The 27,512-nt window shown below is 39.6% G+C and overlaps 1 protein-coding gene across 1 annotated transcript; it reads right to left on the reverse strand.

Annotated features, from left to right (window-relative positions):
* tet2 (tet methylcytosine dioxygenase 2) lies at positions 1-26,749 on the reverse strand. The gene is made up of 10 exons (XM_029497307.1): positions 26,410-26,749; positions 6,593-9,595; positions 6,419-6,509; positions 6,234-6,327; positions 5,917-6,125; positions 5,487-5,637; positions 5,310-5,399; positions 4,864-5,001; positions 4,418-4,754; positions 1-4,170 (listed from the first exon to the last, which is right to left on the reverse strand). Exons 2-10 carry the CDS (start codon positions 9,549-9,551, stop codon positions 2,822-2,824), a joined length of 5,418 nt encoding a protein of 1,805 aa, XP_029353167.1. The 5' UTR covers positions 9,552-9,595; positions 26,410-26,749; the 3' UTR covers positions 1-2,821.
* Between the last annotated feature and the right edge of the window lie 763 nt (positions 26,750-27,512).

Genomic DNA, 27,512 nt, shown 5'->3' on the forward strand with positions numbered 1-27,512 from the left:
TTGCTTTAAATAAATATAAATTTTATTAGAAAAACACCCATCTCAGCAATATCAGGAATGATATAATAAACAGCTTTCAAATAAACTGCATTCAGTACATTACAATACTTACAGTATTAATACCCATCTGTAATTCATTTTTTTTTGTAGCATACCAAACTTCAGGAGAACTAGGAAAGCCTTAAAAAATAAAATGACAAGCAAAATGTTGCACATTTTTTTTTTTTTTAATACCTTTAGTGTCCAACTGCAAAAAAAAAAAAGTCCTGGTGTGTATCAACTGCTAGCTTAACCTTTGAGCTGAGCACCCAAAGTGCACTGGTTAAGCCCAGAAAGTCATTCAAGTAATGTTGACTGACTCAGAAACACTCTGAAGCATCTTCAAGTATGGCTATACTTTTAACCCGCTATATCTTAGACACCTTGGCTTTCTCAACCACAACCTGCTACTGTAGCTGGGTCCTGTACAATGAAATTAATTTTTTTTTAAATGTAATATTTATTTTTACAAAAACCGGAAAGTTAAAAAAAAAAAAAAAAATAGAACTTCTAATGTCTGAGCTAACAGGATGTTATGACTGTAAACATTGCTGTGACAGTGAGCATAATATTTACAAATACTTCCTGGATAATCTAATCATGAAAACTTTAACCTGAAACAATCAATGGATAAGATATGATGAGGATTGTTGAAAGAGGAGCTGCGGGTCAGGTTTGACAGAAGGAGATCATACATCAACATCAAAGAATGAGTTGTATTCCTGCAATACAAATTCTTGGTATGTACAACGTGACATAATTTATTAATTTTTTTAAAAACACATTTACAATATGTTTAAATAAAATGTTTTGTAATTCTTTATTACTTTTGTTTTCCTGAAAAAGAAATGAAGTGCTTTCAGAAAATGAATCTGTTTAAGAGGGGGAATGAGTTATTATAACACGACAGTCTTTCCATTATATATCGCATTCATTAAATCAGACAGATAGGGAAGAAAAATCATTATACAATTGTGTAGTGGTTATAAATAAATTTTGCTATACACACGCATAAGGTGTGCAACTATGTTAATCATTGCCCTGGACTTCTCATAGCAAAAGCAAATGCATTACTTTGACAATATCATATTTTCCCTTTAATCAACTCAGTGCATATATGTTCAAATTACCTTTAAAAGATTATCACCATCCTATTAGCTAAAATATAAGCTAAGTATCTTATTTCCTGACAAAATAAGTTTTGTCTGTGTGGAGTAGATAAGAATCTGATTGGGATTCAGGTTGCAATGGGAAACCCCTCAATTAGACGTATGTAGTAACTAGAAGTAACTAGATGAGTACAGGCAATGCAGATGTATACAAAATTTGTTGAAAATGTCCCTGATTCTGCAGTAACATCAAAATTCAAGTTCAAGTTATACTTTCTACTGGATCAATAAGAAAGTAAAAAATGAACTTGCATGCCTTTTTGGTGGCCTGGAGTTTAACTGTTAACATTTTTGAAACTAATATACAAAGGAATAATGAAAAAATGTTCAAATCCTATTGCCAAACTAGTTTTGAGGTATATGACAGGTTTGTACTGTACATTATTTAAAAGCCTTCTCACTGCTCAAAGAGTCTCACATTGTATGTTTCTAGTAGGTTGAATAGCACCTTATGAAATAAAATCAGTTGAAACCCAAAGAATTGCAATGAAACAGGCTGTTAGCATTCTTTACAACACAAAATCTATAACATTAATTCCAAAAAGGGAAATTAATTTACTGTACAAATCTGTCCTGTTTATTTTACAATAATTAAAGACCCCACAGCAAGCCAGCTGCCCTCTGAAACATACACTGAGCTTACCCTGTTTTATGTTCCTCAGTGTATAAAAGCACATTTACTAAGCACAATCGACATAAAACTACATGTAATATTCACAATCCAGGTTTGTTGAATGAACCTATTATAAGGAACATTAAAAACAGTTGTTGACAACATAGAAAACCTGCAAAAAGTAAAATCACGCAAACATGGAATTTTTTTTTCCTCAAAATGTTAAATGCACCATTAGAATGGCTCAATTTACCGTATAAAGGACAGGAAAGTTGAAGAAGCACCAACACAATGATAGTTTTAAAAAAATCTTTTGGATGAACTCTGTTTCATCAATTGCGAATACAACTCTTAAATTCGTCAATTTAAGTTTAGCAGTGCTAGGAAATTTATTGCTGTCAGTACAGCAATATGGTGTCAACAGAGGTTTCATATATATAGAGAGATTACCAAAACTCTTATTATCAAAAAGTGCTCTCAGAAACACTGACTTGCCAAAAACCATTATGATACTGATGATTTGACAGTGGGATTGTATTTTCAGTGTCCAGTTGATATGAGCCATTGAAGTGTCACTCGTAGAGTGTGTCAGGCTTATAGTATGAAGGCCTTGCATTAAAAACATTGGAATAAGCACCTTGAATGTTGTCACTTACAAAATCAGTGTTTTATGCCAAGGCCAAATGAAACTTTGATTCCAGTAAAACTAGCCCCTTATGGATCAGACTAAAAGCACCTGAAAATTTTTACAGTGTGTATCTTGCAAAAGTTGCCAAACAAAAATAAATACATCCTTGGTAGAGTCAACAAGTAAAGCTTGATTGTTTGAGGTGAAACACCTGATGTGAAAGGTGATTTACATGCATCTGATCACAGACTCCTTTTTCTTTGCAACGCTGATGTTAATGTTATAGATAGGAAGGAGTGCTTAGATGAGGCCAGTGGCAATTGTGGTCTTTGTCATAAATAAAGCACCTTTAATTTTCTTAATGAGTGTTTTCTATACAAACTGACGGTAAGGCCCTGTGACCTTGGTGAAGGCATATGGAGATGTACTGACATAGGTGTTTGTTGTGCAGGACAAGGACCCCTCCATTAATGCCTGGATAAAGCGCTTGAAAGGAGGCTCTCCTGTGTTTTCTGATGACTCTGTGTGCTCCCTCTTCACCCCCTTCTTGTTGCTTCTGCTAGGGGTCCCTTCACAGCCATTTCTCTCTGCATCTTCTTCCTTTTCCCGTGCCTTCTCTGCCATCTTGGCTTCCCATAGTGCCAGGCCGTGCTTGGCCTCATTCATATTTTTGTGCTGGTAAAAGACCAAGGAGATTCGTGTTGGATGGTTGCGGTCTGGATTTTTAAGGGGCGTTGTGGCATGGAGCTCCCGTTTTGCACACTCAATGAGGACTGAGCCGTGACTCGGTGCCACTGCCACGCCACCAATATCAGGGTCCAAGAAGTTGTGCTCATTGTCTGACCACATCTCTGGCTTTTGTGGTGTTGTGGGTGTCTGTGGTGTCCCAGGCTCTTGCTTTATACCAGGGCCCAACAGGGTTCCATTAGGCATACCTAACCCTGACTGTGTCTCAGTGTTTAAACACCCACCACTTAACTGAGATGGAAAAATCTGTGGGCCAGTCATGCCAATTTCTGTTTTGAATTGTACATGGAAGGGATCCTTGCCTGGCGTTAAGAGCTGTGGGTGAGATAGGTATGGATTTTGGTATCCTCCAAACTTACTGCCTTTGCCCACAGCAGCTGCATACTCTAGACCTCCATGGCTTGAAGGTGCTCTTGAGAGGGGATCCATGAATTGAGCCTCTGAGGCTCCATTAGGACCATAAGGGGTGTATGGTCTCATGGGGTGAATGGGCCTCATGTTGCAAGTATTGTAACCATTGACCTGTAAATCTGGCTCACTGTATCTTGGCGGATAGCTGACCTCATAACGCTGATGCACGCCGAACTGCTGCTCTGAGTAAAGTGTTGGCCGCTGTTGTCGGTACATGTCCATGTGCTTTGGGTTCGAAGCATAGTATGGATGGTAATTATCAAGTGGCATTCCTCCATTACATTGGTAACCTGGGTATGGACGATTTGATCCGTTAATGTAGGAGTTTGATAGATGGATTGGGGAGGCATATGGGCTGGTTGGTGTCGGTGGCTGAGGGGGAAACATGCTGCCTGGTTTGGAAGTGCTTGTAAAAGACCCAGGGTGGTTTGGGAATCTGGGGTAAGTGGCTGCATTTGTTGAACCAGGATAAGGGGGAAGAATGCTCTGATGCTGCTGTTTCTGTAGTTGCTGAGTATGGGCCCCAAGAGGATGTGTTGGCTGACCTTGCTGTGGGGTAGGTCCTAGAAAACAGAAAACCCAAAACCTTTAAAGCCTAAGCAGTTGCAATAATAATCCCAAAACCTCCAATCACTTAATTGACACCTTTTGTAAATTTGGATTCTCTTTGCTGATCTATTATATTTTTAATAAGAACCTATGAAGATATTGAAAGACCTTATTTATATATATATATATATATATATATATATATATGCTTGCTATATGAAGTGTGGAGTATGAAATGCATTAGAATAAATGTTATGTTACCTGCCATATTTTCATTAGTGCCAGCTTTTGACTTGGCCGCAAGGATCTTTTCTGCCTTATCATTAGAGCTGTCCAGCATGGCATTCTTATTGGCAGCTGCCTTCTTAGCATCCAATTTCTTTTGCCGACAAGACTTGGCGGGCTCTGCGAGCATGCGCACCTGGCGGCGGAAGGTACTGAGTACTTGAATGGCACCTGACTTGATTTTCTTTTGCTGGCCCTGTTCACTGCCAAATTCATCAGTGTTTGAAGTCTTGTAAAGAGGAAGGACATGGAGCTGCTCATCTTCTGGTATCTTTCCAATCTCTCTGTTATCCTCCCTTGTTAATGTACACACCTGGAAAAATATAGTGAGATAAAAATTTCTGAAATGAAAAAAACTAGTTAACTTTTGTTATTCCATTCAAGATACTTGGAAAGAGATCTGTTACCCAGGTCCAACTTACCACAGTGCTACCACCCTGCATGTTGTGGAGATCTCTGTGAGCATGGGCACAGAAGTCCAGGCAAGCAGTGACCCCAGAGAAAGGCCGGCCATCTTTGAGCCCCAGACGGCAATCTGTCGCTCTGTGTTCATGTTCTACCTGTGTACATGAAAGGCAAGGGATACTTTGGAGTAAGAAACTATGGGTTTCTCAAGGTCAGTAAACATATTCTGATAAATCATGACAAAACTCATTTATCAGATACCCATTCACATCATAAGGATCAATGTATAAGAGGCAGTGAATTCTTGCTCTTATTTATATATGTATATATGGTCTTAAAACCCAGCCTTATTTATATTTGATTGAAATTCATTTTTTGAGAAACAGGAAATTTTTATCTAACATTTTCAAAATTTGTTCATTTAAATAGGCAAACATGCTGCACAACGTCCACCTATACTCACCTGGTTTCCATAAGCCTCAGGTGCCAAAGTTTTGTACAGGGGACCCAATATGGTTGCCAAATTTTGAAAGTTGTGCTCCAATCGCTCTTCCTAAAAGACAGAAATCAGCAGTCAAATTCTCTTTGACGCTATAGTGATGTGATAGTGCAGATTAGACTAAACATCTACACAAAATACCTCTTTCACATCATCTCCGAGTAGCTTGAATTTTCTTGGAATTTTGCTCCGGGCAAACTTGCAGCCATTGTAATACATGCTCCAAGAACAGCCAAAGGAGAAAGAAGCACCACAGGCCTCAGGATCTAATCCCTGGCATGCACAGGTCCTCCTGAATAGGGATGACAAAAATGAAAACGTGCGATATTGGTAGCCAAAACTGATGACCGACAATCACATTGAAAATTTGTATCCTGTGACTTACTGGGAAGAAATGAGTAACAGTTACAATTTCATTCTTCAAAACAATGTATGAATGTGAATGTGCTTAGCTTACTGGCTACTAATACATATAATATACACCTGAAATTGCTACATTTATAAAAATTTCAGCTCTGTTGAATGGGAAAACTGCTTTTATCATCTCTGCTTATAAGACAGTATTACTTACTCCTCATTGAGAGCACATCGTCTCTGGGTGAGGGCGCCATGCTTTGTTAGAGTTTCACTTAGCTCGAGGTAGAGGCGGTCAGCAAGGCTGGGCAGGATGCCCTCCCAGATCAGGATTACCACAATGATGCAGGCTGTCTCACATGTGTGACCATTGCGTTCCCGCACCAGCACCAGTAGCTTTTCTTCTACACTGGCTCGACGAATCACCTGAAATATGACAGATATTACACACTGTGAACGTGGTGTTTTTTTAGGCAAATACATGAGCTGTTGATTCATCTATTTCTCTCAAATGATTGCAAAAATTATTCCTACCCATTTGGCTATGGGGCACCCCTGTGTACTTTTTCCTTCCTTGCCGGTATATATTACTTTCTCAATCCTGATGGCATGACCAGTTAGACCAGACCTTCAAAGCAGAATAAAGGCATTAAACAAAAGTACAATGATTGAATTGATGAATCATTGATCAATGATGAATTTTTCAAGAGGGGACAAACCTTTTCTCCATTATCTCCCGTATACCAGAAACACTCGGTGCTGATCCCAGATGAGTGTAGTATGGGCCCTCATCCTTTTCACTGATTTGGTCTAAATATCATAATGGAAGATAAATTAATACATACACAACCAAATGATTTATTTTGTTTCCTAACAAACATTATGTGACTCACCGACACAATGACAGGATGCAATATCATATTGTGTTTTCATGGGGGTATCCAGTAGATTCTTTAGAGGGGTACCTAGTAGCTTCACAGGAGAGTCTATAAAGTTTTGTAAGAGGTGTTCCTTCTTAGGAGTGGAATCAGGTATCTTTTTTAGGGCACCTGTGGCTGAAGCAGCTGCAAAAGCTGCAGATGATTCTGCTCCACTCAGGTCAGTGTTGGTTGACAGGATTGTAACAGGGCCAGAAGATTCCACCTTGACCTTATTTGCTGAATTGATGACAAGGGCTTTATTCTCAAACACAGGTGAAAGCTGGTACTGGTTGAGGGTTTCTTCCATAGAGGCCAAGATGCTCCCCGGCCTCTTACTCTGTGTGCACAGGTTTTGTTGATTCTCTTTCACATGCATTCCACCCATGCCTGCCTCTCGCATCTGTAACTGCTGCTCCTGCTGTTGTGAACAGTGTGTCTCGAATCTGGGACCATTTTCCATTTTCACAGCTCTCATGCCATGTTTGGAGTCACTAGTGCTCTGAGGGGGATGAGGAGGGCACTGACGCTCCTGCCTTTGTAACAAGTGCATACGCAACGCTGCATGCCTCTGGAAGTCTCCATGGGGACTTAGAGGTCCGGGAGGTAGTCGAGGTCCCATTTGGAACTGAGTGCATGACGTCCTCATCTGCTGTTCAGCTTTAGGGTACAACTGTGTTGAAACCTGGTTTAACGCACCTTGTGGTAAGTGAGGTTGTGACTGTGTGGAGGACTGGGGGAAGTCAGTGTGGTTGGGCTGCTGGCAGTGGTTGGTAGGCCGCTGTGGTTGAAATTGCTTGAGGTTGCTGCTGCCTGAGTTTGGTGGATACTGCCTTTGATGTTGATCTAACTGTTGTGTTTCTGTTTTGTTATTGTAACTGAAGGTTGTGTGGTTGTCATGCTGGCTGTTTTGATTGTAGGACTGAGCAGACATGTCTTTTAGCAACTGGCTGGGCTGAAGCTGTTGCTGACCTGGTAGAGGCTGACTGTGAGGTCTGTAAGTGGGAGACTTCAGTTTCTGCCCTTCATATTGTGGTGGGTGGGACAGTGGACGCTGAAGGTGACAGTGCTGCTGTTGCTGTGTTGCTAAAAAACCAGACCCAGGTGACAGTATATCCTGCAGGTCAGGGTCTTCACATAAGTGCTCTGACTGCATCTGGCTGTGGTAGTGGCTGTCTGCTTGCTGACTGTTGGGAAAGTTGCACTGCTCGGATATTTTCTGGGGTCGAGGCTGCTGCATTTGCAGTACTTTAGAGTTTGGTTCCTTCCACTCAGGGCCAGTATTGTGCTGGGCTGGAGCACAGTGAGTTTGGGCTGGTAGACAGTCCTGTTGCTGCTGCTGGAAACTGTTAGATCTCTGGCTGCTATCTGTGAAAACACCTTGTGTCTGGAATCGTTGTGCTGGGTTTGGCTCCAACATCTGGCCATGAACCTGATGGTTAGCTGCCTGCTGCTTGGGCTGAGGTTTAGCAGGGAAGCCACCCCACATCTCCTGCCCTTGTGCCTGAGATGTTGGACCACTTGCTGGTTGCTGCTGGGAATGTGAAGAGTTCAGCTCTATCCATCCTCTCTGATGGGGAGTTGAACATAAGTCGGTGCTCTCTTGAGACACATTCTCCATCCCATTTTCTAACCCAGTATGACACTGCTGCAGACCAGGCCCCACGGATCCTCCATTGTCAGTTCCTCGTGGCTTCCCAGCATTTTGCTTAAAGTTCTGGCGTTGAATCCCATAACGATGGCCCCTGCCACTGCTATGATGCTGATGCTGACCAGATCCAAGTACTTCATTTTGCCCCATCTTTTGTATGCTAGAGTTGGGAAACAGTCCACATCCAGCTCTTTCTGCTCCTTGTAGAGGAGCACTCTGCTCCAGAAAAGAATTCTGGTTAAACTCCTGGTTATCTTTCACAAATACAGCTTGAGGATTTGTGTCATTTGGATAACACTGTGGGCCATTTTGCTGTTGCTTTGAGCTGTTGGCAGTACTTACTGGTGAGATCATACCAGGCAACTGACCTAGAGCCATCTCCTGACCGGAGTAAGAAGGTGGCTGCTGCTGTTTCAGTTGTTTCTGCTGGTGGTCTGCTCCAAAATTGTTGGTGTATCCATTCACAATATAGTTGACAGAGTTGTACATTTTGCCTTCTTCAGCAGTGACAGATGCTCCAGACTGATGTTGCTTTAAGTCAGGCATTTGTGCTGAATTAGGCAATCCTGAGGTTAAAGACTGGGGTTTAGCACCTTCACTGGGCAGCTTATCAACCAGTGACCCATTAACAGCATCCAGTTGTGACCCAGATGTCTGTTGTGCAATTGACACTTGCTCAGGATAATACTGAGACAAGGTTTTCTCTAAAAGATCACCTGGAGTGCTTTCTATGGTTGACGAGGGTGATATAGCACCGTTTGGAATCGAAACCTGTTTACCCCTTGGTAGGCAGAAAATATCACCATTTTGAAAATTACAGTTCCTGTTTTCTAACTTAATATCTGTATGTGGGTCATTGCATTCAAATTCTGTTGGTTTTGCCAACTCAGGAAAACTGTCAACCAAACTAGAGCTCATCTCAACATTTCCTTTTATTTCCAAATCTACTTTAAGTTTTTTGGGCTGGTGAACCATTAAGGACTGCTCATTGAGGGCGTGCTTCAACTCTCCATTTGTTAGTTCCCCGTTCATCATGTAGGCTCCTTGATCAAAATGGCCTTGTCCTGAAGAAGAGCTGTTGCAGTTCTCCCTGTGCCTCTTCATGGAGTTGGTACCTGTGCCATGTTTGTAATGGTTCCAGTTCGTATCCCCAGTGATCTGTACAGAACTTCCCGATGAAGACTGGCCTCCATTCTGTAATTTATGAGGGATGTTGCGAGCCGTGCCAAATTGTGCTAACATCAAACTTTCTTCCGTCTCATGTCTGGCCTGTTCTGTTTCCATCTGGCCTGCTCAGAGTCCATCCACAGGGCTGCCCTCTGTTGGTCCTGCAAAGAGTGCGGGAAATAAATATTTAGTGACATAATTCTTTCGTTAGTTACATTTTCAAACACAATAACAAATACTTCACTGTATATAATATGTATAATGTGGTTATACCCTGATGCAACAAATTCAGTATTGCTTAACAAAATCTGCTCCTCATAGTAATGCAATATTTGAATAAAGTATGTTTTTTTTTTAGGTTTCAGCAGTGAATTGGTTATGTTAAGTGAATTTTTTTATGAAGTCTCCTCTTTTTTTACTCCACCTTTGCTAACACTTTGCAAAAAAACACCTTTTTACAAGTCTGAATATGGCTGCAGTATTTGGGTATTCAGTAATGTGCTTATACTTCGCACTGAATGTTTGTCATCTGGTAATTTGTCATAGAACTGGATTCACACTAATCTCTTCCCTCATCCACATTTAGACCAGATAGCAAGTGTAAAGTGAGAAAGACGACCAGGATACGATCAGAGGTCGTCATAGAGCTATTTTCAGTGTTCTGAGACTACACCATGTTTTGTGGTCACACTTTCAGTGGCTATCATCTAGGCTGTGTTGTTGTTTTTTTTTTTTCAAGACCTTATCTTAAACTGAAAACTGTCACTTTGTGTTATTTATGTGTAGATGGCAATTCTAATAACTACCAAAATAGCCCAAATACTCACAACAACAGCTTTACAATCACTGGGGGAATATTAATGACATGCTCTGCTATACTGTTTCAGCCCAAATTGACCATCAACCAGTTCGTGTAATGTTTGAATTCATACAACGGTTGCGTATATTCAACTTCACTGTTCACTTAATATTAGAAGACAGGGACAGTCAATTTATACAGAAGCACTAACAATGTACTATAAGTGGCAGTAAAAAAAATGAGTGAAGGAGTTTTTAATTTAAAATGCACATAAATCATTCAAAGCAGAGGTGGTTGGAAAATTTCTTTGCACAGGTTTCAAATAACTTGCAATATATAATACAATTTTAATGAAATAACTTTTTTTTCTAGTCCATTAGTTTAAATACCAAAAGGCAGAATACATTTAACAAAACATAAGTCTAGTTGATTAAAGAGTGTAGGATGCAAGGTTAATGTTCCAGATGGTGGATGGGAGGAGGAGTTGGCTGCTCATCAGCTGTTCAGTAGTTGTATTCCTCGCTTTTACTACATTGTGATGTCAAATATGCAAATACTATTCGGTTCCCAAGTTTGAGGCCTTCGTTATCCAGGCTCAACTTTTTATTCTGGACTCATTATAACTTCTTGACACAAGGCTCGATTCACCCCCTCGAATGTTTCCCACACTGACTTAATCAACCTAAATGGTTTTTCAACTCAACATAAAACGTCTGGCAAATTAATCTAATGTAGTTAAATGTTGGTGGAGTTGGTTTAAACTGAAAATAAGGGTTTGGTTAGAAAATGTGGGTGAACATGCCAAGTGTCGATCTAAATCAGTCTTCCTGTCTGCTCTCAGTTGGGCATTAAATGTTGCATTCAAAACACAGGAGAAATCAATTTTGCCTCAGTGTCAACAATATTTTCCTTCATGAAAAAATGCTTGAAAAAGCAGGTAAATAAAACTGTAAGAGTAAACTTTGGATTTTTGTAGTTTTGAAGCTGTGAGTCTAGACAAAGTAATATAAAAAAGTAATAAGCATAATGTGTGGAAAATAAGAGTTCAAAAGGTTAAGAAGCAACATTAACTTATGGTTTCATTTTGCTTCCCATGTGCTCTCTTTCTCTTCCAAAAGCAAATAGACTCCAGTGATTCCAACAGAATATTGATATCTGTCTGCCACCCTCCATTATTAATGCATGTCACATCCGCAGCATCTGCAAAACAATTGCAGTGTGCATGCACAAAGAGCTGCAGTCTAATCCATCATAATTATGAGCAACTCTCCTGCAGATGCTAAAGGAATGGGCAGTTGAAGAGCACCAAGAGGGATTCAGTTTATAGCATTAAGTAAATGGAGATCAGATGTCTTTACACAGCAAAAACCTGCCATTCAAACTAATTTGACTTCTCTTTCTCACATAGTTATATTTCCGACCATAGCATACATCTTTATTAACTACTTAAATTTATTTACCCATTGATAATCACAAGCTATTTAACTTGTGATAATTAATACCAAATGCAAAACAAGCTGTTATTTTCCTACAGAAGTTGAAAACAAGTTAAGATGTGATTTCCTGACATAAATGATTGTTCTTTCCTCCTACATACCGTAGAAACACATGAGAGCATTATTACCATCCTCTGTATAAGGTTGTTGGGTATGAAAACTATATGGCCTTTTTTGATCATAATATAATTTATCATTTTCAGTTGTTATAAAATGAAACATTTTAATAAAATGCATTATTAATGAAATGTGCACCTTACTTATTTTTTTAATGGTTAACTCTAGATTTTATTGAAAAAAAGCTGTTTGAGGTGTTCAATGCGAATCCGGTCATATAATGAGGTGTTCTCCTAAACCTAATTATTGTCATACTGTATGCCTATTAGTCAAAACAGTGGGATAGTATCCATTATTAATATGTTATGAAGGTAAGTGGTTATAACTGTAACTACTCCTGATTTATGTTCTGACATATTTAATTTAGCATAGCACAGTATGTGTGTTCTTAAAAATTAAACATGTCTTTGGAGCTGTGAATGGAGGCTTGGGTCACAACTGCTGGCTGTAATGTTCAAGTTTAGAAAATTATGCTATACGGCCTTTGAAAGCATAATTGGATCCAGCTTTCGATTCCTAAAAAAAGCCCTCCTGTTAATGTAAACCAACTATAGGCTCACTTTAGGCACTAACTGATGTTTGGTGGAAAAATGCGGAGGGGGGAAGTCTAAATATTTGAGGTATGTCATGGCATGTTTCATTTGGCATAATCGTGCTCCATCACTGAGGCTGATCATCACATCTGGAACTGTTTACAGATGCTTATGATTCTGTGAGAAATTGCTGTTGCCTTCAAAGGACATGTTTCATCCAAAGACGGATAACCTTCTTTGAAAAATGTTTGTGTGCAGAGAATCCATTTCAACCAGAAATTGCCAGACCTTTTTGATAAAAATTATCTTAATTATGTAGTGTGTACAATATAGCCATAAGCCAAAGCAGGATTCTTTAATGCTTTTCAATTTGTGGAGATGTCCGAAATATATATTAGATAATTACAATTTAGGGGCAGCATGCCAGCATAGTGGTTGCCCCACAACAAGAAGTTTACAGATTCGGTTCCCAGGCCTGGGGCCTTTCTGCGTGGAGTTTGCATGTTCTCCCAGTGCCTGCGTGGATTTCCTCCCCCTGTCCAAAGACATCATGCTGTGACTGTGTGCGTGAGCAGCCTCATTCATTCATATTTATGTATACATAAAAAATAAAATAAAATATTTTCTAAGCACATTTTCTGTATGTTATTGTTTTGAGATTCACATAATTAAAAAAGGGATTATAGATACAGAATTATATACATAATCTAAAAAAGAAACCCTCAAATTCTTATATTGTACATAGGAAACTCTGCTGTTGTAATGAAAAGTCCACCTACAGTCAAGGACTGGAACAACTGAACACAAGCTGCCTGCTATAAGAAGGAAGTTTAAACTTTAAAGGTCAAGAAAATTACTATTAAGATTGTGAGTTATATTAAGACAGCACTGTAACATGAAGTTGAAAGGTCTTGAACTGCTTGGGCAACAAGTTGCAGAACTAATCTCCTTTCTGCTGCTGTGAGACACAGATGAATGTAAAATGCCACAGCAGGATAGCAGCACCAGCATTGTAATCAGAAGTGACACAGAGCCTCTTCATGATTATGTCAAAGTTATTAAAATTGAAATGTTTTATTTTGACAAATGGGCATGCGAACACCTCATGGGAGTTTTGCAATGTGCATGGTTCTTTTTGATGAATGAGAAACAATCTTTGCACCCAGAAGGCATATTTACTTACAGTGTGATATTTGCATACCTGTGGCAGATCTGCTAATTTTATAATGTGCTATTAACATCACTTTCTGTGCTTGCTGAGAGACGGTTGTGTTATAGTCATTCAGAGTTGCAGTTTATTTTAACAAAATCCATCTCTATGGAGACCTGCTCTATGAGTAAAGTGCCTTGAAGTAAATTTGTTTGATGATTTGGCATTATATAAATAAATTTGAGAGACTACAATCTGACCCAGAAAAGGTCTTATGAAATAAAATCTATTAGCCAAATATTTTCCACTTGTTTTTAATATAAACAAAAATAATATTTACTTAATAACTTCAAACTCGCTATGGAAACACTGTGGTGTTTTGACAAAAGGGACTAAACACATTTTTTTTTTCACTCACATGTAAAGCTCTAGATCCCTGAAAATGGAACAATGAGATAAGCGAGTGAATACTACTTCCCGACCCCATGTGACAACTCCTTTGTTTTGTCTGGCCCTTGGTCCAGTCTGCAAATCATTAACTAAGTCAGGAGGTGGGTACTGGTGCTAAGCGGCTTTTAGTGCGGCTCCAATCCTATGGGGACAGTCCAGGGTTTACAAAGGACTGAATGGATCCAAGCAGCTTGTCACAGTTGGACACACCCACACTGACAACAACAAAAAAAAAAAAAAAATCTTTGCAAACCTAGAACAAAGCCAGAGATCCCAGCTGAGTGTGTGCGCGTGTGCGTGTAGAAACATACATATACTCACACCAATTATGCAGTATAAGTCAAACTTTGAATGTGCCCTTTGGCATTAGTGGCTGTTTACTCTTTATTATTTATTAGATTCGCAAGGAGATCTATTTTTATATCAGAGGCAGAGCACTGAACTAAACCAAGCACCATGTAGCAGTGACTTTAGTAGGATTCCTGCCTGAAGTTATAATCCTTTGATCTATTTGGGGTTTCTTTCTCGTAGCTAATGTCCACCAGTGAAATGTATACTCTGTGTGAGTTTATGAGATAACTCAACTTGCAAGACTCTGGCTCAATTCCCAACAAAGCTTCTTTCCCCCCAGTTGTGTTTCTTTGTCTCCGTGTGCTTTTTGTTTAGTTTCCCTCTCTCTCCCACAGCCTCACCTATAGTCTTCTTCCCTGTAATTAACTAAAGGTTCCTCGGTACCTCTATTTACTTCCCTCCTGTTCAGTCTATCATTTAATCTGTGTAGTTATGACCCTGGCTACTAAGTGCTGTTGTAGAAATCTAAACAGTCATTGCCCAAAGTGACTGCCCATGCAGCTATGTATTTGCCGGCATTTATAGCTGGCCAGTTCCTTTAGTTCTTTGAAGCCCGGAGGCGAGGATGGACTCATGGACACAGCGTGATCAGTGTTGTAAAACAATGGACACAGTTTGCACAAGAGTCATTTAAGGCCTGCAGTTAATGCACATGACAGTGGAGCCATATTTTAACAATTAGGTGCATTGTTTTTAATATAGATTTACTTCTGCTGATTGCAACTTGTTTGTCTATTAGATAAAATATGATCTTTTTGTCCATCCAAATATACGAAAAACACATCAAATAACATTGGTAATATACTTATCTATCCCCATCTCCTTCAATAGCATGAAGTTGGATCTTCCTAAAACTAGTGTGACAAAGTTTTAATTTGCTGGGCTCACACTGCTTTTATTTATTTATTTATTTATTTTAAAATTGTTATTCCCAGTGAGAGCCAGTGAAATATGAGAGCTGCTATAGTAGATGGGGTCTATTTGGTGTGACTTGGCAGCCGTATGTGACATTCACCACTAACGACAGCTGCTGAGAGACTCAGGTCTCTGCACTTTCAGGTTGAGGCCCTGGCAGCTGGGCTACGGAGCCCTGTTTTCGAAGGGAGAAGGGGAGATGTAGAGCAGCCTTGTAAATCAAACGCCCACTTGCCGAGCCACACTACTGCTTTGTAGAATAGCTACAAGAATAAACCATAATCTCAAGTAGAGATTTCCTTTTCTTTGGCGAAAGAGGTCAATTCACATCTTCCTGTTTAAAAGATAACATGGAGCCTGTATCCAGCCAGAGGACTATAAATTTTAGGGCACTTAGTTATGGTAAAACCTCGGAAATCAGTAGCCTACTATTATTCATCCTAATGTAGTTTGACTGAATATTCTAACAACACAACCACGATACTTCAGTGCAGTTAGTTAAGTCAGTCATAAATTTGTCTGATAGTTATAGTAAACACAAACTCTCACTTGCTTTAACTTACAGCATTAAATCTGCCTTGATCTGAAAACACAACAGGTATTGATAATATATTGATGAAAAGTGGAATCCTGTGTTCCTATTTGTCTATTATATTGTATTTGGGAAACCAAATATATATGTATATTTTATTTTTATGTTTATTACTTTTGTGAACACTGTATTCGAAGTGCCAACTTACTCAGCCCATTTTTCATTTACACATGGTGCAAAACAAAATCCAAGTAACAAAAGTTGCAGATTTTACCTGTATGAGCCTAATTTAAATTCCTTACGTTGAATTTGAATTTGAGGGAAATTAATCTCACATCTTATTCAAACAAACATAAAGTGATGATTTGGTAAAACCTACTCCTTTGTTTGTAGCATCAATTTTTGGTAGGGCTGTAATGACTGTATATGCTGCCAGACTCCAGTTAGACATTTCAGACTTCATGCAGCAGTGCTGGGAGTGAAACCCCATCCTTAGCAACCCCTACCAGTCTAATTAGGTCAGATGACTTGCATTCTACAGTATTTAAAATCCCTCCTGTAAATATAGCAAAGGACTCACTTCTCTGTAAACCTCTTGACCTCTGACAATATTTTCACAGCTCTGTAATCGAGCTGGCTGGATAAACAACAGTTATATAGGCTCCAGAACTGTACACAATTTTGAAAGATAATTTTTAAATTAAAGGTCGAGTTTTGTTTTTCTTGTCATACCATTAAATGGCCTGAAACAGCTCTTTTGGCAAAGACAAGAGGACTTCCATATACATTTGCCAAATTTAGGTAGTGTTTTGATTATTCTTTTGGACATCTGTGGAGATGTCTAAATGCAGAAAGGAGAGTTTTGGAGGTAAAGTTTTTTGAAAGTCTTGAAGGTCATAACACACCAAGTTTTAATGCTGAAGTGTGAAGTAAACTGTGCTTCTAATGGTCAAATGCTCAACAGGCAGAGAGGGACAGATGTTAATTCATGTTATGGATTTCATAGTCTCGCAGTCAGGCACGGGAACACTTGTGATTTACGTCACATGGCACATTCATGGAGTGTATAATGCACCATACATAGTTGCTGGTACACTCGTGCTCTCGCCTCGGACCACAAGACACCGTGAGCCCTGCCTAAGAAACAGATGCCCCCCTGTCTACAGTCATTTCTATAATCCTCCAAATTTTGCATGGTTGGCAGATCTTGGTAACATTTTCTTTATAGTGCTTTTTGCCACATGAGGAAACTTAGCAACATGTGGTGCCTACACTCCAATAGCCCTCAAGCCAGCACAGACAGAAGAAACATCCAAACAAATTAAACATGAAGGTAAAATCCAGAATGAAAAAACCAAGATAAAAGTCGACCACACACACAGAGACACAGACACGCACACTGGTCAGAGCTTTAATTCAGCCTGCCATTTCCTTGCTTTTCAGACCACAGTGGTCTTGGAGATTTTAGGAAATATGCTTGTTTGCTAACATGTTGAGCATTACGTTGGGAACATTACCACCTGTATTGTAAACATGTAACTGCTTTCAGCCAAGGAATAGTTAAACCCTGTATGTTTTTTTTTTTTTAACCTTTACATGGACTTCCCTCCTTTATCAAGTCACTCTGCTAAGCTTCCATGTTTACTCTACAGACATGGGGGCACCAGGCTATCAATCTTTTCATCTAATTGTTTAAACTAAACAGACAGAGAAATGTGAAATGTTCAAGTATTGGAATGCAAGGTATATCATAATGCGTAACACTGTTAGATCTTGTTTGTGCTGCTTTAATCAAGAAGCTAAAGCTTTTACTGTCTTTAACTAACAGTTAATCCATGTGTCTCATGTTGGGGACTTCTGTTTTGCATTAAGATGCATGAACTTTTGTATTGGTTATTGACTTGATGCAGATAAATGTGTGGGCCATTACCAGGAATGCAGAGTTAGCAATGCAACTAATGTTGGTTCCATTAATAAAAAATAAAGGTTGCTGCATGAACAACCTGAATTTGCATTGTATAACCTCAGGTCTAGTTGGGTTTTTTTCTGTCAGGTAGAGCAGTGCAGTTTCCTGTTGATTCTCACTGTGGGCTAATCACTAGGTGATGTGATGCAATGACGGCTGCATCACATGACTGCCTGGAGTAACAGACCCCCCCCCCCCCCCCCCTCTTCTTTCCTCTCTCTCAACAGTTAACTAGAATCCAGGCAGCTCTGTAGGTAAATCAGCTTTCTGAGAAACAGAATCCCAATAAACAACTCATTCTCTCAATTAGTCACATTTGAATTAGGTCATATTTACACCATCTTATTTTCAAGGCCCTTTTTCCCATTGTTATTTTCAGTTATACACACACAAACACTTGTAAATTCTAATTGGCAGCGTGATTTCCTTCTTAGTATCTGGGGACAAAAATAATTGATAGCGACTAAAACACAAAGGACAGACTTGCTTTTGAAACTTTTTTTCCCCAGGAGCCTTCTCCTTCATATGAAAAACGAATCTGTACAATCTACATTGTCCTTTATGTATAATGCAAGACAGATGTGGAAAACTCATGGAGATTCCCAGTGCCTTCTTTGTGGCTCTGGAGCTTTTTGTCTCTTTGCCCTCTTTGGTTTTATTTTAATGATAATGACTGCAAACCCAGCTATTATGAGAATGCAATAATAACTACAACAACTACTTTTTAACTACATGGTTCCCACAGTGTGAAACATTTCAGCAGGAATGCAAAGCTTAAACTTCCAGCAAAAACGGAAATGTTTCCTGAGCGTACAGATACAATAGTAAGTAAATATCTAAGTTGTTTGGTCAGCTAACAGACCTTCCTCATGATATAATGACAAACTCTGAGGCAGAGAGTATCTGAAAGCATAATAATAAGCCACATCCGAGTAACCATAGCTATAGTTAAAATCAGTGCCAATTTATTTCCATGATTTTTTTTATGCTGATCTACAGTATGGGGTTCAATGGGCTTTATGTAAGTGGAGCTCAGTAAAGAGTGAATACACATAAAATGTATTTACTTGGAAAACCCCACTAGGTCCTCTTCTGAGGAACACTGGGGTAAGTGATTTGCTGCAACCTATAAAGGACCTGAGGACATGGCTGGTTTTGTTTTGTTGAGTCTAGTTTGCATGACTGAGGTTGAACTGGCTGAACTCTTCACAGTTGTGGCTTGACACAGTCCATATTTTGGATGCAGAGACCCAGAGACTGTCAGACTTATCCTTCAAAACCAATTTTAGGATGCAGAAATTCAATGAACTGATACATACATTTCATATGTTTGCAGACAACATATCATTGAATTAGAACTTGTTTTTGTGGTCTAGAACATCTGAAAAGTCTGAAAAGCGACTGAGCGTCATATTAATGGGAAGTTGAGAGCTATGGCAGTTTTTAAGTCCTATTGCAATAACGTCGTGAATAACCCCACCTCTACATTTCTGACACAACTTGTTCAGCAGCTTCTTGGGGAAAGGTGTTCACTCACAAAACAACATTCTTGCATTAGCTACTTAAATCAGCATTTTAGTTCTTGCAGTTATTTTTCTAAAAAATCTGCTCAAAACCTTAACGAAAGGAAAAAGAGTTGTGTATTTAGCTGATTTTTTTTTCAGTATGTTTGACTAATATTGAAACTTTCTTAATGACTGCTGATAGCAGGCATAAGTTGTTCACTGCAGAGCTACAGTTCATCATAGTAACCATTAGCTTTTCCTCTAAATCCAAAACCGCATCTGTAAAACTGTGCCTTTACTCAGATGTTTTTCCCAGAAGAGGTCAAACCTGCTAGTAGATAGCAGTTGAACATTAGCCCAGATCTGACTTCATGAACCTGTTAGTCTTGGACTGTTCCTGTTTAGCCTGAGAAGAAACTCCATGTGTGCAAAGTTTACACACAGAGTCTAAACCCTCTTTCTGTGCGTACAAGCTGCATCACGTGGCGACTCTAATGAAGAAATGGGTTTCTGAGCGTATAAACCCACTAACCTGCCCCCCAACTCCTCCCAATACTGCACTTCTCCCTCTCACTGCCTGGCGCTTTTTGCCCTCAAAACTTTGTCTATGCAACAGTCAATATATCTGACTAACTTGATGAACTGTGCTCCGAACAAAGTTAATTTCTTTCAGAGTACATAGTAGCCACGGCGACCATCTTATGAGTGCTCCAAAGCCCATCTGGTCTAAACATTATCCAGGCATGGCTGATTGCAGAATGGGCTGCTTTGCCGTGGTGTGCACATGTGCTTTATGCATTGATCCTGCCAGTAAATCAATAGTGCCACATATTCACAAACTTACATTTGCACTTGTGCAGATCTTTAAAATAGCCATTTTGAAATGTGTTGAGCTACTAAACCGTGTACATAGTACATTTCAAGCCCACTTTACTCTGAAGGAGGGTTGGGCGACTTCACTTATTTTTGGAAAAAAAAAAATTTTAGCTGAGGAAATAGTTAACTGAAGAAAGATTTTGTATTGAGATTTTCCTCATGATTTATTTTCTTATCCACTGCAATCAACATGGAAAACCTGTACACAAAGCCAAGCGATGAACACAATACTTATTCCCATGATCACCCACCAGCCTGTAAGTATTTGGCATGTGATTAAGTCACAGGCTCATTTATTTAGCAAATAATTCTTCCCTGTTTGCATAATCCGGATCCAAACCAGTTTCCAGTTGAACAGGAAGGGAAGGTGAACAGTAAGTACTGCAAAGGGAAACATTATTTTAGATATTAAAATATGTCAAAACATGTCAACATGGCTGTGAGGGAATTCCAAATGGACTTAAACCCAGGACAGATTCCAATTGCACAGAAGTCTGAGCTACCTATAGATGCTATTGTAAACAAGAACTAGAGAAATGTGGCATTGGTTCAGTTCCTTTTCCTCTTACCACTTAAAAGTTAAGAACCACAATATACTGTTTTGGTGAATTGGGCCATTTCCAATTAAGAAAAAAATTTGCTGAGCACTTTTGTCATCTCAAAAGCGAATGTAGTTTTATTCTTTCCCACATTTGTTTCTAAACAGCCTGACCTAAGCTGCTGTTACTAAGCACCCTCTTTCCCTCCACGGAATGGGAGGCATGTGACTCTCACTGAATGGAAATCAAAATCCTTCTGAGTGAAGGATATTTTCTATAATTCATGGTGTCACTGTAAGGACATCAGGTGGAAACCCTCACACCTCAGCAAATCACAAACAACTATTAGATTTTATCCAGTGGCTTTTTAAACATTATTTGAGTATTTTTTTATAAAATAAATTTTTGGAATATGACCAGCCATGTTCTACCGTGTAGAAACCTGTATTTAAATCAACCTTACCTGTACAATTGGTTGAGTGGATACTATAGCAAGTGCATGTAAACTGTTCAAAAATGCTGACAACTATCCCCTTCAGGAGTGCATACCCATTCAGATCCAGACCAAAAATCTAATTTTGAGTCTTTTACAATACCGATACATATATGGACGCAAAAAGCAGCCTGATTGTCATCAAGTACTCCAGCTTGGAGTGACACCAGGTGCTGCTCTCTTACATTCCACTTAGGAAACCTAATATCAAGCTTGAGCCACTCAAAGCCCTCAGAAATAGTTAGTGATGTCATTCAAAGCCGTTGGGCGGGTTACACTTCTAAATGACATTCAGGACCAGCTGTCTGCTTTTGTGCTCCTTGTGTAGACAACAGGGGGCCATGGGGCCAAACCTTTTCAATGAGAGCTCCTTGCAGCAACAATGTCCATATCTGACAGCCATTTTAGAAAAGGACAAACGCCCATCAGAAGCAGTTGTTTCAACCACCACAGACCCCTTACCCTTAGAAATTGTGACATCATGACAAAGCTTTGCATGTGTCAGGGGCAATAGCTTCCAGCCTTTGATCTAGATTAGCCTCTTTTTTTGACAGAAGATACTTTTTGAAAAGCTATTGTCCTGAAAACTTAACTTTCCGATTAAACTTTTGGGACTAGACCTTTATGAACAGGTTCCTCATTGTCAGAGAATTTGATTTAAGTGGAACTGACTGACTTCTATACATTTTGACATTAATCTTGCTGAGGGTCAGATCCTAGCATGAGGTAAGTCACTTTTCAAGATCTCTGTGGCATAGTGGCGATCAAATTTGCTACCTCATTACACTTCATCCATCCTTTTGAAAGAGATAATGAGGAATTCTCTCTCTATCACTGAAAACCATGACTGAAACACCAACTTTTTCCTTGTCTTGAAATGCCAGACTGTCTTTTATTTTTTATATTATAGCTATCCCTTTTAAGGAGCCATAGCGGTAATTCAACTTCACCTACATTCACAACAGATTATTTTTACCTCTAGCTTTAGTCATAGATCCTTGCCAAGTTTTCTCAACAATGCGCTAATTGACGTTAAGCTGTGTAACGCTATGGAAAGTATCATGATGGAGTCAAATGTGCCAGAGTGGATTTAGGGTTTTCCCTACCACATGCAATGTGTTTTCTGATGAAAGTGGCTGTAAAAGCTTACAATTAGTGCAGTTAACTTCCCAAAATTTGGAACAGTAAAGGGAGTTTGAAAAGTCATCACGAAAGTTGTTTTAGCCAATTTATTCTTCTGACTTGCCACTGTCAAGGAATCCTCCTTTGTGGGAGCTATTCGCTATCAAACTGGTGTCAACATAAGAAAAGGGCTGCCTTCACTCTCACCTTGTTCTCGAGCACAGACGCAGTTGTGGCTGTGGCCCTTCATTTCTGTGTTTTTTTTTTTTTTTTGTGTGCATGCATTTAATAGCAGAACTGGCGAAAAAGCCATTCAAGAAAATTGTGCACGCACTGGAGGAGTGGCTTGGCAAAAAGCGGGAAGAGATGCTATTCGCTTTGGGACAGTTACGTAACATCTCACTTGCCGCTCTCTGCCGAATGCCAGGGTAGTGTTTGTAAACAGAGCGGCCATGTGTGTGTGCTCACGTGGAGGAAGCTTTTGAGTCGCTGCCCTCACTGTCTCACCCCTGAGGTAAACCCCGACATCGATACATGTTCACAGGGCCAGCAACACTCTCTCCAGCCCCGTGTCACTCAAACAGCGCCTTATCGCTCTTGCTCCATAATTACGCCTCAGCCAGCATGTCGTCTCGTGAAAAAAGAAGGCCACAAGTTGCATTTGGGATCCAGTGCGTCTGGTGTGGCAATTGCTGATAATGTTTTTGTATCTCGCGCTCATAAAAGCATTTTTACTACCCAGCACTTCTAGCATTGACCAATAAACCGATACACAGCCATGATATCTTGTCGCAATTTCTGTTGGGGTGTTGGATGGATCTGATTTGGCAATTATTGATAACTAATATAGTTTGGTGATATGTCCTCATTTTGTCATTTTGTCAACCCTAACACCATTCAAAGTTATCCAGTAAATCCATGTTTGTTTGTTTTTTGTTTTGCTTTGTTTTGTTGTTTTGCAATTTTCACTGCTTTTAATTCACAGCTTAGCTTTTAACTGTAAAACTCACACAGATGTGCATTACTGATTATAAATTCATTTAAGACAAAAAAAGTGGCGGTATTATCACACCCAGATTCCAGTGCATAAGCAACTGAGTGCTTTGCTGCTTCTCTCTCTCCCAATAGCAGGCAAGAGGGAAATCAGTATTGAAGAAATCAATACACCACTCAGTATCTCGCCATTTTGTCTTGGGAAAGCAGTGGAGGGCTGTGACCAGCAAGCCAACCAGGTAGTGCAGTCTAAAATGTCTAGCCTGCCACTGGGCCTGTTTCGCTGTCATTTGTGCAACAGTCTTTTGCTGAAAATATGATGCGTGGGCTGGACATGAGGTCAGAGGTGAGGGTTTGGGTAAGAGCTTGGGCATTGTAAGTAGACCACATTGTTGTAGAACTCTATGGCAACTGGACATTCCTCCCTAAGATCATATTGTCTTTCCGCTGGGAGTGACATAAAGGGGACTTGTGGCCATGAAGAAGGAGCAATCCAACTGCACAGCTTTATCTGAATGTGTCGATAGATGAGAGAAGCTATGTGCATGTGATTGATCTATCTGCGCCCTTCCCCCAATCAACCTCCTTAAAGGTTCATTAATACTCTGCTGTCTCTTCAACTGCTGATGCAACAGTGGCCATGCAAAGCTTTATTAAAACACCTACAGTGGCGCACTTTATGTCTTGTATTTAATAGCACACAGGCTAGTATTAGCATTTACTGTGCAACTGAACTCAAAGGGAAACACAAATTGCAATTTAAAACTAGACACTCACTAATAATGTGCCAACGTTAGTATGCAGTAATCTGGGTTAGATGCAATCCAACTAGTACTAAATATGTATTAGATCTTGAGTGTAATGTGATGCTTGTTTATCAGTAATTAAAAATAATTAAAGGAATTCAAACCTGACTACTTAATACACAAGATATAGAACTGCGATGCTGGGGCTGGTTTGAGCCTTTCAAAGCAATATATTAAAAATTTTCACATCTTAATATGTAACAAGAATAAAATCCAACTGCTATGACCTAATTTGGTCACACACGCATAAGTGGATCACCTGATCACATGCAGTCACAACATACTTTACGAATACCATGCGCAACAGCACTGCTTAAGCACCGGTGTTGACACTGCAGAGTCAATGACCGTGCTTGCCATATGATAACACTGTCATGCCATTGCGTCAGAGGGGCTCACCACCATTGTTGGTACAAAAGCTTGGGAAGAAGTGGAGGGAAAAAATGGGATTCTCATTAACGACATACAAAAAACATTAAAGGGTCAAGTGTGTGGTGTTTAAAGGTGTCCACAGAAATGCAGCATCTGCAGTTTTGAATAAATGCTTAATTTAACTATGGAAAGGGAACATTTGACTGTTAGCGTGCAATGTTCCTTTTTTTCCCTGTCATCACAAAAGCATGGTGATCATTTTACAGGTACCTGGCTTTATTTTGATCACTGTATTTTTCTTAAGTATTTTCCATGCAAATATTAATTTCACTGATTTTGTAAAGACAAAAATAAAAATGTTTAAGAAAACTTTCAGGATTGACATGAGGTAAAGCTAAAAACTAATGTGGCTCTTGTAGGTTTTTAGTTTAAGATGGCCTACGCTGTTAAGCTACAATGCCCAATTAAAGGTCAGTCATTATTCTCCACATTCCAGGCAAGGCCTTGATATTGCTTTTTACCTGAGGCCATGCTGTAGCTACATTACAACTGTGGTCAGTAGAATACACAACCCTAATACACAAACATGAGGGAGATCAGTTATATTCTAATGGGTCATTCAGATGGTAATCTCCAAGTAGCACTTAGGGAATCCAGAAAAAAAAACTGACAGCAAATTACCTGTTAGCTAATTGGGATGAGACCTGATGTCTTGTAACAAATCTGAATTCACATAGTACCATGTTTTTAACAAATAAAGCTTAATTTCAGAGGTAAATGCATTCTAATGCAAAACTCTTTAATTGCCAGGTGAAACAAATGATTACTTTACTGCTATCACTGCATTACAATAGTTTATTTCTTTTTATGTGCCAAAGCATCAAAGCACCATTCTGTTACCCAAATTGAATTCATGTAAAAAAAAAAAAAAATCATTCAGTCATCACACATGTCTGTGTTGTTTCCCAACGGCTCTGTTTCACACATTCCCTATTGGCAAACGAAAAAAAAGAAAAAAAAAAAAAAATCCTGCTCCAGAATTACCATTCTTGTTCCCCCAGTTAATGGTGCAGTAGGATCGAGTTTCAGTTGCTTCAGAGCTTTCTGACCTTGTCTGCCTTCACTACACTCTGCCAATACTATCCAATACTACCCTTGCTTCTCTTTGGGATTTTGCCCTTGTGCCTTCTTGTCATCCAGTGGTGAAAGCAATGAAAGCTGATCCACAGAGATACACAAAGCCAGAAGCTACTCCACTGCTGTGCAGACAATATGCAATTAATGCTGGAAAAAAGGTTTGACTTTTACTCTCCTGCATTTAGTTTCCCTCCAGAAGTACAACATAAACATTTACACAGCCATAGATATATAGCCATATATAAGTGAGAAGCCAAATAATGTAATAATCTACACATATTTAAAGAAAAAAATGCCATTTTCTTTAAAAGCCAATAATTATGCATAAATGTTAAAAATGTGTTTCCTTTCTTAAAAGGTATTCACTGATAGAACAACACACATATCACATACTCACATACCTTAAATAATAGGTGTCTTTTTAGAGAGCAAGGTAAAAAGCAAGGTTGAAATGTTAAGCAAAGAGGGAGAAACAGCATGATACAGGCATCTACATGAAGCTTTAAGTAAAACTCCTGAACAAGCACACTAAGCACACCATTTTCTATGATGCTTTCTAAAGCAGCAGGAATGTTAAGTGAAGACAGAGGACCCAGTGAAACAGAGAAGGTGTCTCTCAAATTCAGCTGGCAAAAAAGGAAAGAAATCGTCAGCCATGTTGGAGTAGCTTTATCTAATATCCCCTCCTTATTATGTTGGCTCTTGCTTTTACGGTGGGGGATATTTGCTACACCTCGTCTGATACAAAGAACCACCAAAAATACACCAAAGGTTAAAACGGATAAAGATAAAGAGAGTAATCACCCGCTGAGCAAAACCTCACCTCCTTTTTACGTCCCTCCACTTTGTAGAAATTCCAACAAACCGTCTAGATCTCCTCTTTAACAAATCCTAAAAGGCAGCCATCTTGCCTCCTTCTGTTCTTCTATGAAACAGACTATCCTCCACATCAATATTCATGGAAACCACTCTGACGTCGGCTCTCATCATCAGGAGAAGCCCGGGTGTCGCTGTTTGCCGGCTTGAGAAGCACACTCATATGGGACTCTGGTTTAAGACAGCATGGGCACACAGAGTGGATGAGATGCTGTTCCAGGTCAGGGGGAAGAGCCTCACTTTGCTACCAAACTCTGATAATCACAAAATCACTTTTCCTGCTGAGTCCTTCCCACACAAAGAGACAGGTTTTCTTTCACCCCTCTGCTCCCTCCTCTTTTTTTTTTCTTCTTCCCTCAGCCGCACACAATAGTGAACAGAATCATGGCTGCCCTAAAGCACTGGAGTGGATTCAGTCAGCAGGACAGGACTCCACCTCAATGCACTATATGTTGAATATGGCACTGGCCTCAACTGTCAGACTGGCAGAGTAGAAGGTACCTCCACCCCCTTCCTTTTCTCAGACAGGAAGCCAAGTGACTCAGGGGTTTTCCCTCCCATTTCAATCTCTCTATCTTGACTTCCTTCTTTCATTTTCTTTCTTCCTCTGTCAGATGTTAAAGAAGTTCCCCTTTGCTGTAATTGTACACATTTTTGAGAGCATTACATGAACAATCAGTTGAGTAATGCGCCCTGATTCTAATGGCCGCGTCTTATTTTGGCATGCCTTAGCTGACAGACTGGCTCATTTTTAGTCTGGGGTGTAAGACAACTCTCCAGCCTGCATACAGACAGACAGCATACTTTGCTTCATGTGTCTGCCAAGACCCACCTCCTGTTGACAATGGCCACGTGGGCTTGAAAGAGACAGTAGTGTGAGAGAGAAAAGAGGTCGAGGGTAGATTAAAAGGCAAATTCAGCCTTGAAAGGTTGTTGGAACAACTCGAGTAAGAGGTTATTTCATTGGTGAATGTCCTAAAACCTCAGCTGTGGGTTTAGTTGTGAATTTCTCAGTTTGGTAATAATGTGGCGTTGCCAGTCTCAGGTTCA

Source organism: Echeneis naucrates, chromosome 1, assembly GCF_900963305.1.
Source record: "Echeneis naucrates chromosome 1, fEcheNa1.1, whole genome shotgun sequence".
Taxonomy (NCBI): domain Eukaryota; kingdom Metazoa; phylum Chordata; class Actinopteri; order Carangiformes; family Echeneidae; genus Echeneis; species Echeneis naucrates.